The sequence below is a fragment of the Bradysia coprophila genome, assembly GCF_014529535.1.
Source record: "Bradysia coprophila strain Holo2 chromosome X unlocalized genomic scaffold, BU_Bcop_v1 contig_26, whole genome shotgun sequence".
In the NCBI taxonomy this organism is placed as follows: Eukaryota; Metazoa; Arthropoda; class Insecta; order Diptera; family Sciaridae; genus Bradysia; species Bradysia coprophila.
The window spans coordinates 3,769,569-3,787,126 of record NW_023503313.1 but is presented as its reverse complement, the minus strand read 5'-3'; the positions used below and the strand labels follow the sequence as shown (position 1 = coordinate 3,787,126).

The window sequence follows — 17,558 nt, the reverse complement described above, 5'->3', positions numbered from 1 at the left end:
GCTTAGAATTCAATCATTTATTCGGTTTCGGTGTTCTGGATGCTGGTGCAATGGTTACACTAGCCAAACAATGGCGAACTGTTCCGCCCAGATATCATTGTGAAGCTGGAGCTGTATTACAAGAACAGTAAGTAATAAAAAAAAAACGCAAAGCAAAACGTCCTGACCGATCTCTTTCTTATGCCAGACAAATTCCAACATCAAATTCTCTTCTACTGCAAATTGACACAAACGCTTGCAAAGGTACCGACACCGAAGTAAACTATCTGGAGCATGTACAGGCCGTTATCTCGGCCAATTCAACGCGTCGTGGTGATTTGGAACTATTTTTGACATCGCCAATGGGCACTCGATCGATGATATTGAGTCGTCGAGCTAACGATGACGATCACAGAGATGGCTTTACAAAATGGCCGTTTATGGCTACGCACACATGGGGCGAATATCCGCAAGGAACTTGGACATTAGAAGTATGATCGAATATATAGATAACGGTATCGTTCACTAACCGGATACTGTAACATTTTAGGTGAAATTTAACTCACAACAACCCAGATCCGGATGGCTTAAAGAATGGTCTTTAGTTTTGCATGGTACAAAAGAGCCCCCATACAGGTCCCTGTCGCCAGCATCGCCGCATTCAAAGTTAGCAATTGTAAAAAAGGCTCACGAAGACAGAAAAATGATGTAAATTTGAAAATCTATGCAAAAACTGGGCTGTGTACACTGTTCTTATTTCAACCTTTTTTGTTTTGTTTTCAAATTTTGTCAAAGAAAAGAAAAGTAAAAAAATTGTTTGCTGAAGATGAAACGCTAGTCTACTGGATACGAGTGAATTTAAATGAAAAGTCGGTAAGCATTTTCCAGCCAAAAACAGAACTTCAATCTTTCAATGAAATGCTCTCCCATTGCTTTTTGTTTAAATTTTTTTCACAAATTGCTGTGAAAAGACTATTGTTTGGTCTCAAAACCGAAATGTGTTAAGTTTTGTAAATGTATGGGCACACATCTATCAGCAGTTCAATATTGTAACTGGGATAACTCTTACCAGCTAAATAAAAGAGGGCAAACGCAATGAAAACGTTGCAAACTCTCATTAACCAAACGTTTCATTTTGGATAGATTAGTTGTCGCTGACGCGTCCAGTGGACAATCTATCGATAAAAGTTCTCACTCGCCGGTCGAGATTTATTAATACATTTCATTGTTTTTGTTTGTTGTTCGGTCTGAGCTTGATTGAATCGTTTGACCGAATAGCAGAGATTTTGAACGGAAATTTTGGCCTGGTAAATTGGAATTTCATTTGAGAGAGATTATCGAATGTAAACTGGCAGTTTCAGGTTGAATATATGCGCGAATAGAATTCGCAATCTGTCGACAAATCTAACTGAAACGGGGACATGCTCTGTTTTATTTAGCTAAGTTCAATTTCGATGTAAACTCTTTACATTCTTTAAATTACAAAAAATAAAAAATAAAAATTGTTGGACGGCATTCAATGTTGTCATTTCTCTGATTTTACGAAACAAAAAATATGCTTGTGTAATTCACTATATTCGTATATATTGTGATAAATATCGTTTTTACATCATATATCCCTCACTCCCCCCCACTTATCATTAAACTTTTTATTCCCATAATTTCCCATGAGAAAACTTAACGAAAAGTAAATGAAAAAAAAATCTATTTTAATAATAAAAGTGTTTCCAAAATGCACGTTTAAAAGAAAAGAAAAGAAAAACTTGAATCCACTCCATCAGCAGTATGGCGATGTTCAATTTGTAACAATTTTCACAGTTCCGACTATCTTTCGCACATCATTTCAAATTATAACCAATTTATTGTGTAAATGAACGTAAAAATATCTTTCCCGTAAAAATTCCACTTTTGATCGTCGTCATGATTCTGATAAATATTTTTTTTTTCCACTTTGTTTTCCTGGCTAATTGAACAGAATCGGGTGGTTTATGTTTGGGTTGTTTTTCCCGATTATTAAAAGTTATGTTTGAACATTTTTTATTATTGAGCATTAGACCCACAACGTTGTTCCACGAATTTATCGAATGTGGTAGTTTTTAAAAGCAACTCAAACCAATGGAAAATAAATTAATATTAGCAAACTGTGGGCTAAACTTAAATGGCATGATGAACATTATAAGAGAAATATTTAAATAAACAAAATTCATTAATTCAAATGAAAGATTTCAATTTAAAATCAAACTAAATAAAACAAAGAACGAAGCTAGAAGTCTTATGACAGTATTTCCAATGAAATAACGGATAACCATACAAACAGTTATCAAGAATGATTTTTTTTAACTCAAAGAAAATTCATTTGTGGAAGGTTTTCAATTCTAGTCAAATATTATAGCAAATCTTACGATGCAATTGTCGTGAAATTATTTTTTTTTAAGTCCATGGCCATTTTAAGAAAAAATTTAAACTTTTACTTTTCTACACCATGCCTCGAAAATCTTTGATTTTGAATTTCAAATTTTTTCACAAATTGTCGAGTCGAGTCTTCCTTTTGCCTTCTTTCGATCGTTCGTCCACCACGAAAACTGTTTTTTTTTTTTAAATAATATCAAATCAAATCCACAAATTTTTGAGGCATGGTGTAGACCAATTATTGCTAAAAACCAAGAAAAAGAGAGTGGTGACATAATGTTATGGTCGAACCGGCAAAGAAATGTGAAATTAACCGTATATTGTCATTCGATTCCAATCGTGGAATTGGATATATCGCGATTAGGGAAAAAGGATCGCTGGTAAATTTCTCAAAAACAAATAAAGGAAGAGGACTGACGTACAGACAAAAGACCATTTTCATTTTGAATTTATTGATTGTGACTCAATAAATCAATTTCGGGATATGTTTCTCTTTAGCAGAAGTTTATTGAAGGTAGGAACAAATTGATCGCATGCAAGAACAATCGAAGGATTGTGCAAATGACCGACGACAGTATTATAATTACGACCGGGAAAGTTTAAAGCATTAATCGTCTTACACACACATCCGGCCGAAATTTCATCACAACGCAGACTGGGATAATCAATATCTTTGTAACACAAAAACCCGAATCGGTTATTTCTGAGTAAACCTCGACTCTTCACAGATCTTCGGAAAAGAACATATCACTCAGTGCTTCATAGACGAGAACCGTCTGCCGTGAGTAAAACCAATTTTGGTTTTCAATTTTTTTTTTAAAACTGGAACGATCTGATGTCACATTGAACTTTTCATTTTACGTTCAGTAATTTCAGGTCAGGTTTAGGCAAAATTTTCTGGTTAACCTTCACCTGATCTACATTTACCGAACCGGATATGATCAGGTTGATGTAGGTCAATGACCTGAACTCGATCAGGTTGACTTGAACGTTGAACCTTGCTGATAAAAAAATTTCGTCAACATACACGTCCAGTATGTATGAAATAGCCATTTAATACATGCTGGTCGTATGCTGACGAAATTTTTTTATCAGTGGTGATGGGAGCAATCACTTTTCTACGCAATCTACGCTCTCATTATTGAGTCAATAATCATGTTAGTAATAAAGATTTGTGGTGAAATTTTTGAGATTCGATTTCAAACATTTCTTCAATTCCGACCCACTTGACGGTGTTACCAAATATTTGAGATCGGTCAGCGACTATGTGAACTTTTCAGGTTTGTTGATTTGGAAGGATCAGCACAGTGCGATGAATGATGATCGTATGAGTTTTTTAGTCGTGTACCAGTAAAATGTAAATGGTCATTTGCGGAATCATTCCAATTGACGCCGTAGGTGCGTTGAGAATTTTAAAATGAAAACTGGCAAGGGCTAAATCAATGCAGTTTTGAATTTTATGATATTCTCATATATACGAGTGAGTTGGAATTTATTTTCCAATTCATTTGTTCATTCAATTTAATTCTGAAGCGCCCTGACGGCGTGAATGTCGTAACGTATGATGGGTTCGATACTTATAAAGAAAAAGTTTATTTATTCAAATTGTAAAAAATGAAATTAAATTAAAAACAAAAAATATTTATAAATTATATGAAAAAACAAAAATTGTATGAAGTATTGATATTAGATAAAAAATAGAAGAAACCAACCAACCAACCAACAAAAAACTATCTTGACATTATAAATGTGTGGTAAAAATATAGAAGAAAAATGAAATCATGTTTTTTATCTAAAAATCAAGCAATTAAAAAGTAAAAACAAATTTATTATGAAAAATATAAACAAAAAAAAAAGAAGAAGAACAAAACAAATGAATAAACAAAAAAAATTATATAAAAACCCTACATTTATTATATATATAAACATTAAATAAACATAAAGAAACATATAAAATATATTTATTGCAAAAAGTAATCCAACAATTTTTTGAACAAAATAAAACAAACAAAAATTCCGTTTTTCCGTTGTGAACATTTTTCCGTAGATTTTCTTTTCTAGGTTTCCGAAACTTTCGATTAAACTCAGCCAAAAAAATGTAGCAAACCAAATCAAGTGCACATAATATTCAAAAAAGCACACTAAGTACTAAGGCTCGGAACAGGTCTTAAATTCAGGTTCGAACGCAATCGCCTTGGGCCATATATTCGCCATTTAGTACGATTACCGCACTAGCTTTACGGTGAATATATCGATATCGGTGGTAAAATTATTAACGGTTTAACCTCCAAACAGGTCAACTTCAGGTTGATCAGTCAGGTTGAAGTTGACCGGTTTAGGGATTTAAGCTGATGTGTCTAACGAAAAGTTAATGCAGTTGACTTACACAATTACAATAAATGTGATCTATTGCCTCTCATACTGATTCAATGAACAATCGATCACACTATCTTCACACCACAATCTTCATCTTGCCAGGGGTGATTTTCTAACCAATTGACCTACCGTGCACACTTTCCATTTCAACTATAAAAATCTTGTATGACCTGAATTTGACCTGTTCCGAGCCTTAATAGACTGTAGAGACTCTGCGTGTATATCAGTCCTTCATGGAACCACTGTTTGAAGCTTATATGTCACTACCTCTTCCTTCAGCCTATGTCATTTTATTCAACACGTCGGAACTGGTCAGCGTCTTTTCCCCAAACTTGAACCTGAAACAAGTTCCAAGTCCAGAACCTGAAAATCGTCAACCAATTCATTACATAATCAGATCAGGTTGACATGTCAGGTTGCGAAGGAAATTATCAGGTCGACCTTTAAACTTACCTCAACTGACAGGTTGAATTCTAAAAATAAAAGTCAGGTTTAGGCCAACTCAGGCTCGATTGGACCACTTTAGCACTAGGGGGAAATCGAGGAAATTGTATTCATGAGACGACATTTACGCGTAGTTGATACGGTTTTTTTGAACATTTACCGGTCAATTCTGACGGGTATTTTCTCTACTCAACTCGTTATCCAACATTTACTGGAATTCTTCCATTGACCGTTGACATTATTTCCTTGGCATTTATGCTGGCAGCATTTACCCGAAATGGTTCTTCCTCGATACTTTATTTTAAAAGTAAACTAACTTAGAAAGAAAGCCGAACTGGGTGTCTCACCAGGAATCCCTTACACTCAAAAATTGAAGTGCCAGTGCAGACCCACTGACATTATACGCTTCAAAACTTGGACTTATGAGGCTCTGATATGTACAAAGACTAAAGACTCTTGGTCGACAATTATTCGTTCATGCCGACAAGCCAATGATCGTTTCTTTTCATTTTGTTAAAACATTTTCTTTCCAAACATTATTTTTTGTTCAGTTACGCAGGGGCCAAAAACATTTATATTCTATGATTTCAAAGCAAAAACCAAGTATAAAGAAAATATGTAGAAGAAAAGTTACGAAAACCATGTCGTATAAATCATGTTTTTTATGTAAAGCATGCAGATGAAAATATTTTTTCAATTTAGTAGTGAAAAATAATTAATTTTTCATCGTCTATATGTATACTAATTAAATGAAAAATTTTAAATAAATTATGACAATGTACAAAACCTTTCAAGTATTAAATTTACGCAGCCACAATGCCGGAATGTGTGTATGTGAAAATGAAAGAAACTATCATATCGACTTCATATTTGTAGTAGGTATTTGTACATCTACACTACAACAAATCGGTAGAGGGCACCCACCGACTTTTCTATTTCTTTAGGCCTAAAATGATCAGGAGATCATTACCAATAGTAATTAAGCAAAAAAATTACTTTGCATCACACTTCTAATTAGACTTTGTTCAACCACACCGTGGCTCGGTCCATAAATTAGTGACGAAAATCCAACTATATTTTGTGAAAAATATTCAAAATCTAGATTTTAAAAACATTCGCGAAAAAATGAACCAAAAAATGATTTAAGGAATGCCTCGGCCAAAAATATGTCAATATGGATTCGACTGGATTCGAATAATTCCACATCCAACAACTTGAGTCATGCTAATCTATCGATTCCAACAATTGTACGTGTTCGGCTCGAAACAACAACCGTTTTTCATCTAAAATAAATGCTTATCTGGTAATTTCATCAGTGTTATCGAGTTTGCTACTAATTTCCATCTAAGTATTTTGAACAGAGACTGATAGCATAACCAATCCAGTGAGAGACTTAACGATAAACGATTCATTTGTGTGCATACGTCTAGTCTAGATATCAATTAAGCACCGAACTTTACTCAGAGAGTATTTGCATACTTCGAAGCGTAGGTTCGGAAGTCACGTTTAGCTTGGACTGTATTATGATTATTAATCGTATGACCTTTCAAAATTTCTTTTTCTTTACAACGCAAATTTCGATAACTGATCCAAAACGGAAACACAAGTAAAAGTAGCAACAGATTTACAGCGAGAAAATCAAATATTCAAGTGAAAGTTGCGAATCCACTCTATACCTTCCACTGAACCTTCAAACAATATGCGTAAACCAGCCGGAAAACAACGGATTTGGGCACTGTTCAACGATGTGTACGATGTGTCACAATCACAAAACGGCGAGTCTCGCAAATTCCGAAGGTGCACGGATTCACCGAAGACGATATGAGAAGGTCTTCCGCGGTAGGGAAAAAGCGTTGAGTTTAAAGTGCGGTTCTTCGACTAATTTTTTGTTCGTAAACGAAGGACAGCAGTTCCAATACTTTTTCCAGGCATGATTAATATCAAAAAATTCTCGATGAATTTCTTCGTCCAACCGTCGTGAAATAAGTCGATGCGATGGAGGATGTGTAAGTTCATTATTGGGTGTGAAAGGCTGATATTGGTCCATAAAGACACGTACGAGCAAAATTTGAGTTATGTTTAACTAAATACCCGATTTTCTGAAGCAGACATTTTCCGCAAGTGATTCCACATATCGTTAAGTAAAGTACTATAGATGCAACTAGCGCCGCGCTATATTCACCTAATAAACACATATATATGTTAAATAGCCTCAATACGAACAACACACACTCTACGGATAATAGCGGCAGAGTCAAAATGACCCAAAATTATATCGGCTAAATTTGAAGTTTTTGGACAACTTGTTCATTATCAAAAATAAGGGGCACCTTCCATACATCACTTTTCGATTGGACCACGGGAACCATCCGGAACCGTGTTGTTTGTATTGAGGCTATTTAATATATGTTAGTATCGTATCTTAAACGAATAAATGGAATTTGCCTGTTTAACTGTTTGACCTGGTCCGTCCTTATAACTCTCAAAGTATAAAAAAAATTATAGAGATTTTCGAACGAACAGTATTTTCTGGCAATCAATTTAGTGATTTTGGTGCTATCTGACTAACTTATCTTAATTTTATTATAAATGGCATCTTTCAGCTCATGGAATTGTGATAGTACTGTTGATTTCATTACAGAGCTGATGAAAGAAAACGTGGAAAGCGTTTAATGACTTTTTCGCGACTACACGATGAAATAAGATAAATTTTCCACACAGGTAAAGTATTACATTCGATCAGTGACATTAGCTTTGACACTAAAATTTCATTGAAGTGCAAATTTTGCGATCAGCAACAATTAATTTTTATATGATAACGAGAGCACGAGCCGGAGGCGAGTTCTGGAATCGAGTTTGCTAAAAAAAGAACCTCTTAGCATAAGTAAGGAACAATATTTTGACACTAGATAAACAATAGTATGTTGTGTTACAAGTATTGTAATGTTGATTTTTTCAGCACTAGACCCAAGTTTTCCTTACGAGCGGAGCGAGTAAGGAAAATTGGGTCGTGTGCTGAAAAAATCTCATTACAATACGTGTAACACATCATGCTTTGTGCCAACCGAGAATTGAAATAGACAAATGCCCAAAAAATCATAATTTTCATTGTAAACAATCACTCTTCAAATTTGATCGATCACATTGCTTTGCATTTTCTAAAACGAATGTTGTAATAACTCATACAAATTCCATAACAACACTGCTTTGAGTGTTGAAATATCCCATCAAACGGGTGCTGAAATAAGTCACTTTACAACACTAAAATGAGTGCTGAAAAGAGTCGTATTTCAATTCTCGGTGGCACAAATAAATTTTTCTGTAGCCTAGAAAATTTTACTTCTCATTCCTTTGTGGGTTCACAAAAAAAAAATCCCTGGAGTACATAAATTGACAATTTATTTTTATTATATTCTTTAGATGTTAGAAAATTTATTATTTCTTAAATCATATAAATAACTCAAGCATTCAACCATGAAATTCTTTCGTAAATTGAAATTTTCCAAAGAAAGAAAGACAGCGAGAAAATCGAGATACTTCAAATCATTAGTAGACTGTACTCTTTTATGTAGAATCACCAAAACTTAGATACACGAGCGGTGAATAATTACCTACAACAAATTTCATTGAAGAGCTTTTACACTCATTATTTGTGCGTTGAGCGGAATAATATACTTTCGATAATTATGTTTCATATGTATACGTTCGTTCGGGCTACAACACGCGAAATTGCCTAAAATCTACCGTCCACAACAGATACGTAAATACCAATTTCACAACAAAGGCTTCCGAAGTTTCAGTTTGTCTACTCGATTGCACAAACACAACAGTTTGTAATATATCAGATATTTGTCCATATAACATTGATTTTTTTTTTTCTGCAAATTTATTCTTTTTTCAATAAGCAAAATTATTGTTTCGGAATCTGCAAAATTATTTGTTTTGGATCGATTTGTTTTCTTCCTTCTACGAAATGTGTCGAAAAATACGATTGATCGAAACTATGCTTGATCCTACGAAGATCCTGCGCCCATCCATGTACGTTTCGGTATATAGTGAAAACTATGCTTGATCCGACGAAGATCATACGACAATTCATGTACGTTTCGGTATATAGTGGAAACTACGTTTGCTGCTACGAAGATCCTACGTACGTTTCGGTATATAATGGAAACTTTGTTTAATCCTACGAAGATCCTACGACCATTCGCGTACGTTTGAGTATATAATGGAAACTGTGCTGGATCCTACGAGGCATGCTATATGCTGTAGAAAATATTTTGTGTCATGATTGAGTTTAACAGACGGTAAGCATATCACCAGCAGTATTACTATCGGTTCTATTAATTCCATTGATCAAAGTATTTTTAATCGGTCGATTTCAAATCTTGTACTTCAGTTTCTTTAAACATGCAATTTACTAATAACAGATGAATAGCCGTGGATGCTCTCGTCGCTATTCATTGAGACGAACATAAACATTTTGAAAAATTGTTGATTAGAATTCTCACAAAATATGTAGGCAACACATCACAGAAGTGTGTGCACAATATTATCAACGCTTAAAGAAAACAGAAAGCGCTTAATGTTATATGTTTTGCATCTTATAAGCAATAATAATGTGAATCCCCTATAGCTCGTAGCTGATTAATATTCTGGTTCTTTTGATAAATAAAATAAAAATGACCCAATCGTATATGAACGTATTCTATATAAAGAAGCACATTCATCACTTAAAACACATTTATTTCTGTTCTCAGTGAAGACGGTTCATTACTGATCGCTCATTTTTTCAACACAAAGTTAACAAGACGTCATGATATTTAAAAATTTAATTAGCCTGATAGCAGCAACGTGCTGTACTATATTGATTGTGAATGGAGCCGGTAAGTTTGGTGCACATAACAAAAATATGAAAAGATTGAATGAATTTATTCCTACGTATACTAGCCAATACAGGTCCGGTATTTTCAGGTGTGGTAAATAGCATTTTGTTCAAATTTAAAATAAATTAACCAGCAGATTGTACGCTGGACGTTACTGCTGCAAAAACTGATGATTGAATCGTTTTTAAAATGCAAGGTGCAACGTTTCGAACTCAACTTTTAGGGGTAACGTCGTTCATATTTTCTATATGAAAAATCCTAAATTGAACGCCTCGGGAACGGAATCATAGATTTCTTTTACTGTCAGTTCGATCCAATCCTCCATTTCGAGTAGTAAAATGTTATTTTTGAAGATTTTCAAGACAAATTTTTGTAACACCAATAGATGCCATAGATGCTCAAACTGTGTCTGTTCTATCGAACAAAAATACAAGATCTAAATTCAGGGTCGGACAGGCCATGAATGATAATGTCGGACAGGCCCTATTTCTATTTTCAACTTCTGCTTAAAATTCTTTAATGTGCTAGCACACCTTTCGTTTAAATCTCACCTTTTGACTTCCGGTAAGCCTTTTGTCAGCCCGTGCGATCCTGTCTAAATTACCGTCACCGGTAACCGTCTGCTGCCATTTAATCTAATTTATTACAGAATGAAAATGTACCCCTAAGAAAACAATCGATACTTAACGTTGTCAAAGCCTAATTGAATTATGAGAAGAAAGATTTTTTTTTGTTAACGTTATACGATGGCGTGTCGGTTGTCTAAGCGAAAAAATCGAAAATGTAAATGGTTTTCACACCAAAAAATTGTAAAAATAAAATTCAATTTGATTTCAATTGAATTCGCAGATGATTTTTCCAACCGAACTGATGACGATAAAACGCCCGCCCCAAACGATGATACATCATCCAGCCAAACTGACTTGCCGGAAGACCAATCAATCAAAATTTACAAATCGATTAGCGAATTTGATAAAAATTTACCACACACCGTAACCAAACTGACGACACCACATGGATCGATGGTGTATTTGGTGGGCACCGCTCATTTTTCCAAAGAGTCGCAGGATGATGTGTCGCTTGTGAGTCGCAATAATTTCCGATATTTGTCAGGCATCATTCCACTAATGCCTTTCGTTTCAGGTCATCAGAAATGTTCAGCCCGACATTGTGATGGTGGAATTGTGTCCTGGTCGCATACACATTTTGAAACTTGACGAGAAAACGTTGTTGGAAGAAGCCAGAGATATTAATATTCCGAAAGTATGGTCGCGCACTCACCAAACGTTTTAGGTTTTGTTTTGGTATTAAGATAAATCCTCATTTTTCAGATCCGTAGTCTTATTAAAACGAATGGTCTAGTCAATGGCATATTTTACATTGTTCTGTTGAACATGAGCGCAAAAATAACTAAGGAACTGGGCATGGCACCTGGCGGAGAATTTCGACGAGCTTTCGAAGAAATTCAGCGACTCGACAAATGCATTCTTCAGCTGGGCGATCGACCGTTAAACATCACATTGCAACGGGCATTACACGGCCTATCAACGTGGCAAACCATAAAGATATTTTGGAAACTGTTAACGTCACAGGAAAAGATTACAAAAGAGGATGTGGAGCAGTGCAAACAGCAAGATCTGATCGAAGAATTAATGCAAGAAATGGCTGGCGAATATCCGGCTTTCCGGGATGTGTTTGTGTCTGAACGTGACTTGTTTTTGTGCCATTCGTTGCAAGTAGCCGCAATGCCACAAGCGTCACCAAATGGTGGTCTGCATCCAGTTAAGGTAACTATAATGTCAACTCACATCCTGTGAACGATAAGTACTAACAATGTGACTGGTTTAGGTGGTTGGAGTTGTAGGAATTGGACATTGTTCCGGCATTGCACAACATTGGGGTAAAGTTGACTCGGCAAGGATTCCAGAAATTACAACCATACCTCCAGCCAGTTTGAGCAATCGAGTGTTCAAGTTCACAATAAGAATGAGCATTCTGGGTCTTATCGGCTATGGAGTTTACCGTTTAGCTCGGCCGACGATACAACGTATGCTATAGGGAAGCCGACTGGTTTAATCGTTCAATGACTGCGTGTAAGTATTTTTCATCGTCAAAATTGGAATTGGAATTGTGTTCGTGTAATTTAGTGATCGAAGAACATTTTCTAATAAAAATTTTATTAAAACAAGACACAAACTGGCATCAATTGCTCCACAATACTTTGCTCTTCTCCAAACAAAATGTTTGGCTTTAAGTACGACGTCCGTCAGTGCAGTTTATTTGATTGTCCCATCAGTGTTTTGCTATTGAAGCCGAGAGCCAGCTCAACCTCAAAGATCCTTTGCACACCTAAAGCCGAGATTACCGGCTGAACTATCGGCTGTATTCTGTGACCTGGCAGCGCACCGATATCGATAGCAGTACGATTTGTGACACAGATACGAACCGCCTTTCTTCACACGCCGTATATCATCTGTGACGGGATCAGTTTTATCCCATGCATCGGCCGTCCATTCCCATACATTTCCGACGATGTTGTACAGACCAAATTTGTTCTGTTTGAATTGGTCGACAGGACACGTTGATTTGAATCCGTCTTCGCCCAGATCATTGTCGGGAAAGTCTCCTTGCCATATGTTCATCCTGAAAGTGAATTTTGCAGGGCAGTTAGTCATAAAGTAGTGTAAGTATTGAGCTGAATAAAAATATCTTGGTTTAACAGCAAGTTTGATCATGAGAGCAGGTAAGAATTGTCAATTAGAGGATATTGTAGCTGAAAATGGTCAGATTTGAACCTGAGCCTTATTTTGTCAAAACTGAAACTGGCCCAACTGATTCGACCTGATTACCTGATTCTGTTTTCTGGTTTATTCGGGTCAAGTCAAGATAGGTTAATATCAGGTTTAGGTCAAGAGATCAGGTGCAGAATTACCTGACGTGTTCCGAGATTAACTAGACCTAAGTATCGCTGAAACATCACTTTAGTCAAGTTAGTCTCGGAACACGAGAAGAAGGCATTTTGAAGAGTGAACATGAATCAACCAAAGAGCTGGTTAACACCGTCGTTCTGAAATAACAGATTACGACACTTACTTGACACCGAAATTTGAATGGCTTATGAGCAACCACTTCAGACATTAGTGGTATTCTAGACAGTGCACTGAAACTTGACAACGTATCAAACAACTGTGAAACACCCTAAAACCTTAAATCAACTCATTGTATGTGTCGGAATCTATTCTACCAGAACGATCATACAAGAAGTTCCCGCCAATACAATTTAAACAAAATCCATTTAGTTTACATTGTCGTTCGCCATTATCGCAAAATGTCTTTGACTGCGTACTTTCGTCGAAAGTTACACAAATGACATTTGACTCTGAGTTTGTTTTTTTTAGTACGAGGCCGTGGAGGCCGCTTGTTTACGAAGAACATTTTTTGTTTATTTTTATTTATACCTTTCCGATTATCGAAAAAGTAGAACAGCATGCAAGGAGGCAGTTATTATCCAAACTATTTTTCACTGGAAGACATCATTGTGACACAAGAAAAAGTACCGTGCATTGTTGATGCGAATTTAGTTGGAATGGGTAAGTTAAATTGCCGTGCGTTGTAATCACTTTATGTGGATCGGTGGGATCTGATGGGCGAAAATGAGAAACCAACGGATACCTGAGTCAAATCAACTTAATCAAAAGCTGTTCAGCTGTACAAAATCGTGCGACCAATTTATCTAGCGACCTCTTCCATTCTTTCATTCTTACAGGTTGCATCGATCCGTCATGTGAAACTGCAGATCTCACAGTAGGTAAAAAAATTGAACTTCCACTATGGTACGCAATGCAGTTCGATTCGAACAGTAGATACAGAATATTAAAGTGAGAAAATCGAATTCGATGTGGAGTGACACGAATCTAACATTCCAACGTCTCTGTTTAGAGTACAAGTTCCCGATATTTTCCAAAAATTATCCAAAGACATTTGTGAGGCCGACGCAAACGCTGTGGACCTGGGTCGCATGAATAAAAACTTTTACGAATTTGGTAGATATCTCACTCGTTTCGATCATGTGGGGCATGTGGGGCCAATGCTCGTAGAGGTAAATGGAATTATTTTATCAGAATCTTGGAGAGGCAACACATCGTTCACCGTTCTTGTTCGGTATTCCGTAGACTTGTCGGCAACGGTCTAGAAATTTAATGGACTTAACCAAGGGCAAGGTGAACAAATTCAAAAACGAGACAAAACTCGACAATGCGGAAAAGGAACTGTACATCAAAGGAAGCAAAACTAACGAATCTGTAAGTGGAATAACCCGATGCTATTCACTGAAACATCTAACACGTCTCATATTCCTGCAAAATAGTTTTCCAAATGGCTATTGGCAGATGGTGTTACAATACAAACGGCAGACATGGTATCGAATCATCGGAAGCGTAAACGAGCGGCCATTGATTTATGATCCGTGTGTAACAAATAAAAGTAAATTTGATCTTACCAATGTTCGTTCCGTGGATTCATCGCATCACCCCATGGATACAGTTTGCCTTTTCGTCCGCTACGACAAGCGGTTTCCCATTCAGCTTCCGTCGGTAGTCTTTTTCCTTCCCATTTACAATATTCGACCGCATCTTTCCACGATACATGCACAACGGGATGATTTCCTCGATCTTTAATGGAGAGAACAGAAATTTACATATCATCCGTCCGTCAACATGCTCACAATATAATGTTGTTATCTCTAGCAGTGTTCTAACCGTCTCGCTACTTCGTATCGAAGGGCGAAATTAGAATAAAAATGAATTTCAATCACCAAACTTTGGCCTTCAATAAATTAAAAAAACGATGTCGGTGCTGTGTCTGCTGACTTATATAATTAGTGTGCTTCAATGAATCGATTGGAAATGTGTCAACTATTCAAATTATATACACCACTGAAGTTGCATCTCTATCGCACACGATAGTTGCGAGACAACATTCAAGAAAGAAAACAGACTGCCGATAACCTTTGCTATCTCGTATCATTTCATAAATGTTTTGCTCGGAGGTACGAAACTAATGCTTTCGGTTGTTACACGAGTAAGAAGTGTAAAAAAAATTCTTATTGTTTACCACGACCGAAACACTTTTTACTGTGCACAAATGAATTGCCGAACTAAGCTCGCCGATAAGTTATCGATCATTGCCAATAACATCGAAAGAGACATCGGAGCCAGATCTGAGTTCAGCGTCGACGACCGACAACTGTTGATAAGTTCCATTAGCACATTCGTTGTACAGATCAACCAATATCCCATTGACTACAAGCTATCCTGTGCAGACATAATCATCGGTCTCAATTTAAAGTGTCATCCGGAAGGGGGATTTTACCGACGCTTCAGCTGGACAAGGCAACAAACGACCACATTTTATCTACTTCCGGCCGGATGCGTTTCATCTTGGCATCGGCTTAACGGCATTCGAGAGCGGTGGACCTGGTTGTATGGAGGACCGTTGATTCTTCCGCAGATTTCCAACGATTTTCGATGGCTGGGAGAAGTGGAATTAGCTGAGGGTAAAGATGTGCTCATACCGGAGGAGCGTAATGGTATGGAGAAATGGGGTAACTGGTTCGGTGCATACCACAAAGACAATGAATTTAGTTTAGTTGTTTGTGATTGTGCTCCAGCGTTTGAATTTTCAAAATTGGCATTGGCAAGCCAACAGGACGTGATTCAATTTGGAGTTGCGAATTCGAGTCGCATGGAGACCATAGAGCGTTTGATTAACAAAAATTCCTTTGATGAAAAATTGTTAAAAAATGTCGCGATATGACACAGTGAGTCGTTGTTAATATTCGAATTAAACCAGTGATCATAAAGCAACAAAAGAATTTTATGTCGTGGCGTTGAAGAAATTCATTTCTAATACAGAAAATCTAATTGTGGTCTGTTGCATCCAACGCTGCAGATGTTCTATAGCAGTTTATTAATCACGTGAAAATGTTGGAAGAAAAGCTGGTTCTCTATCTCTACTATACAGTCGCTTTGTATTAATACGAGTCATCGTCATTAAAATGCATGAGTTGAGTCCCTGAATGCTTACTGATACAAACACTAATAATGGTCTTACCTTCAATATTTGAATCGGCCCCCTCCGGATGTCGCCAATCAACTTTATCGATTTTGTACCACCAAGGTGCACTTGCTACTCGAAAGTCTACGTACTTCGTTTGCACTTCCTCGGTGATGAGCCCTTTGAACACGAAACTGTCGCCAAATTTTTCCGCATCCGTGATATAGTTCGTGCTGCTAACGAATTTCGCGAACTTATCATTACTCACTTCATGTCTATCAATGTAGAAGTCGTCGATCGTTACAACCCTTTCCGGTGATTCGTTGTCTTCCGGAAAAATTGCTCGACTAGTTCCTACAGTCACCGTACCACCGGGAATTATAGCCAGTGAATCATCGATCGGACTATCATCATCATTCAGAAATAATTTGCGTGCTGCATCAGGTGCATCGTCTAAATTATCTGAATCGCTGGTCGGACTCTCTTCTGGTGTACGGTGAACGGATGGTTCCACCTTTTTGGCTCGATTCGCTTTATTGCAACCACAATCGCTGACACTCAATTGCGGCAGAAGTATCAATAGCAGGCAATTGATCAATATTTTGTACATTTTTAACTGGTTTCACACTCGTCGTCAAACAAAACACACATCCACACACCATATACACTCTGTTCGATTGATGTTATTTTATTAATGGTTTGTTTACGTTGTCATTATGCGTTTGTATTACAATAATGAACATGTAGTGTAGGTGGCCATATGGTCAGTCCGTCGATGAATGTATCATCAGAACTACGGAGCCAATTCGAAAGGTTCGAAGGCAGCGAGGGATCGGAGAAAGTTTTTTTTTTACGTGAACGCCAGGGAAGAAAATACTTCAAAAAGCTTGATATGTTCGACCAAAACTATGTGCTTCAAGGAGCTTTTGACTTGTATTTGGTTCTAAGCTGAACCATGGTTGTACAAATCGAAACTTTATACTAAATGGATGGACGAGATGTTTCACAGTTTACTTGTTGGAAACGTCGAATTGAGTTAGAATTAAAGCCGGTAATAGAAGACCATAACAGATAGCAAGCAGAGAAATTGACCCATGAAAGCTCAACATTTTTGAGAATGTTTGTAAATCACTTTATGCCAAGTCTAAATACCAGATCGAATAGGAAATTCACAAAGTCCACACAAAGTTTTGATGGAATTGGGTTTCAGTTCAGAAATCTTTGGAGTATTGTTCAACATTAATCAGGCTGACTCTACAAAACGAAAGAGTGGCGTTTACATTTCATTGAACAATACAGCTGAAAAATCTTTCATGAGAAAATGAGTAGTGGACTGTCTTACCTTTATGTACACTACTGTACACAGTTCATTGCACATTGCATTGCAGCCTCTTTCTCATGTCCGAAAAG

General features: G+C 36.7%; 4 protein-coding genes across 4 annotated transcripts in view; 3 read left to right on the top strand and 1 right to left on the bottom strand.

Annotated features, from left to right (window-relative positions):
- Positions 1-1,725, top strand: part of LOC119069360 (neuroendocrine convertase 2) — a 57,255-nt gene extending 55,530 nt beyond the window's left edge. The window contains exons 5-7 of the mRNA XM_037173433.1: positions 7-127; positions 188-470; positions 530-1,725. Coding sequence (XP_037029328.1) covers positions 7-127; positions 188-470; positions 530-691 — 566 coding nt within the window. The 3' untranslated portion in view covers positions 692-1,725. The remainder of the gene's footprint in view (positions 1-6; positions 128-187; positions 471-529) is intronic.
- A 9,036-nt stretch (positions 1,726-10,761) lies between these two features.
- Positions 10,762-12,290, top strand: LOC119069308 (traB domain-containing protein). Its single transcript, XM_037173359.1, has 5 exons — positions 10,762-10,877; positions 10,944-11,176; positions 11,238-11,357; positions 11,426-11,881; positions 11,943-12,290. The coding sequence occupies exons 1-5, from the start codon at positions 10,841-10,843 to the stop codon at positions 12,150-12,152; spliced, it is 1,056 nt and encodes a 351-aa protein (XP_037029254.1). The 5' UTR covers positions 10,762-10,840; the 3' UTR covers positions 12,153-12,290.
- LOC119069309 (formylglycine-generating enzyme) lies at positions 12,255-16,843 on the bottom strand. Its single transcript, XM_037173360.1, has 3 exons — positions 16,206-16,843; positions 14,593-14,764; positions 12,255-12,737 (listed from the first exon to the last, which is right to left on the bottom strand). Exons 1-3 carry the CDS (start codon positions 16,756-16,758, stop codon positions 12,425-12,427), a joined length of 1,038 nt encoding a protein of 345 aa, XP_037029255.1. The 5' UTR covers positions 16,759-16,843; the 3' UTR covers positions 12,255-12,424.
- LOC119069310 (DNA replication complex GINS protein PSF3) lies at positions 13,496-14,591 on the top strand. The gene is made up of 5 exons (XM_037173361.1): positions 13,496-13,684; positions 13,861-13,972; positions 14,034-14,193; positions 14,267-14,395; positions 14,461-14,591. The coding sequence occupies exons 1-5, from the start codon at positions 13,582-13,584 to the stop codon at positions 14,554-14,556; spliced, it is 600 nt and encodes a 199-aa protein (XP_037029256.1). The 5' UTR covers positions 13,496-13,581; the 3' UTR covers positions 14,557-14,591.
- Positions 16,844-17,558: the final 715 nt, after the last annotated feature.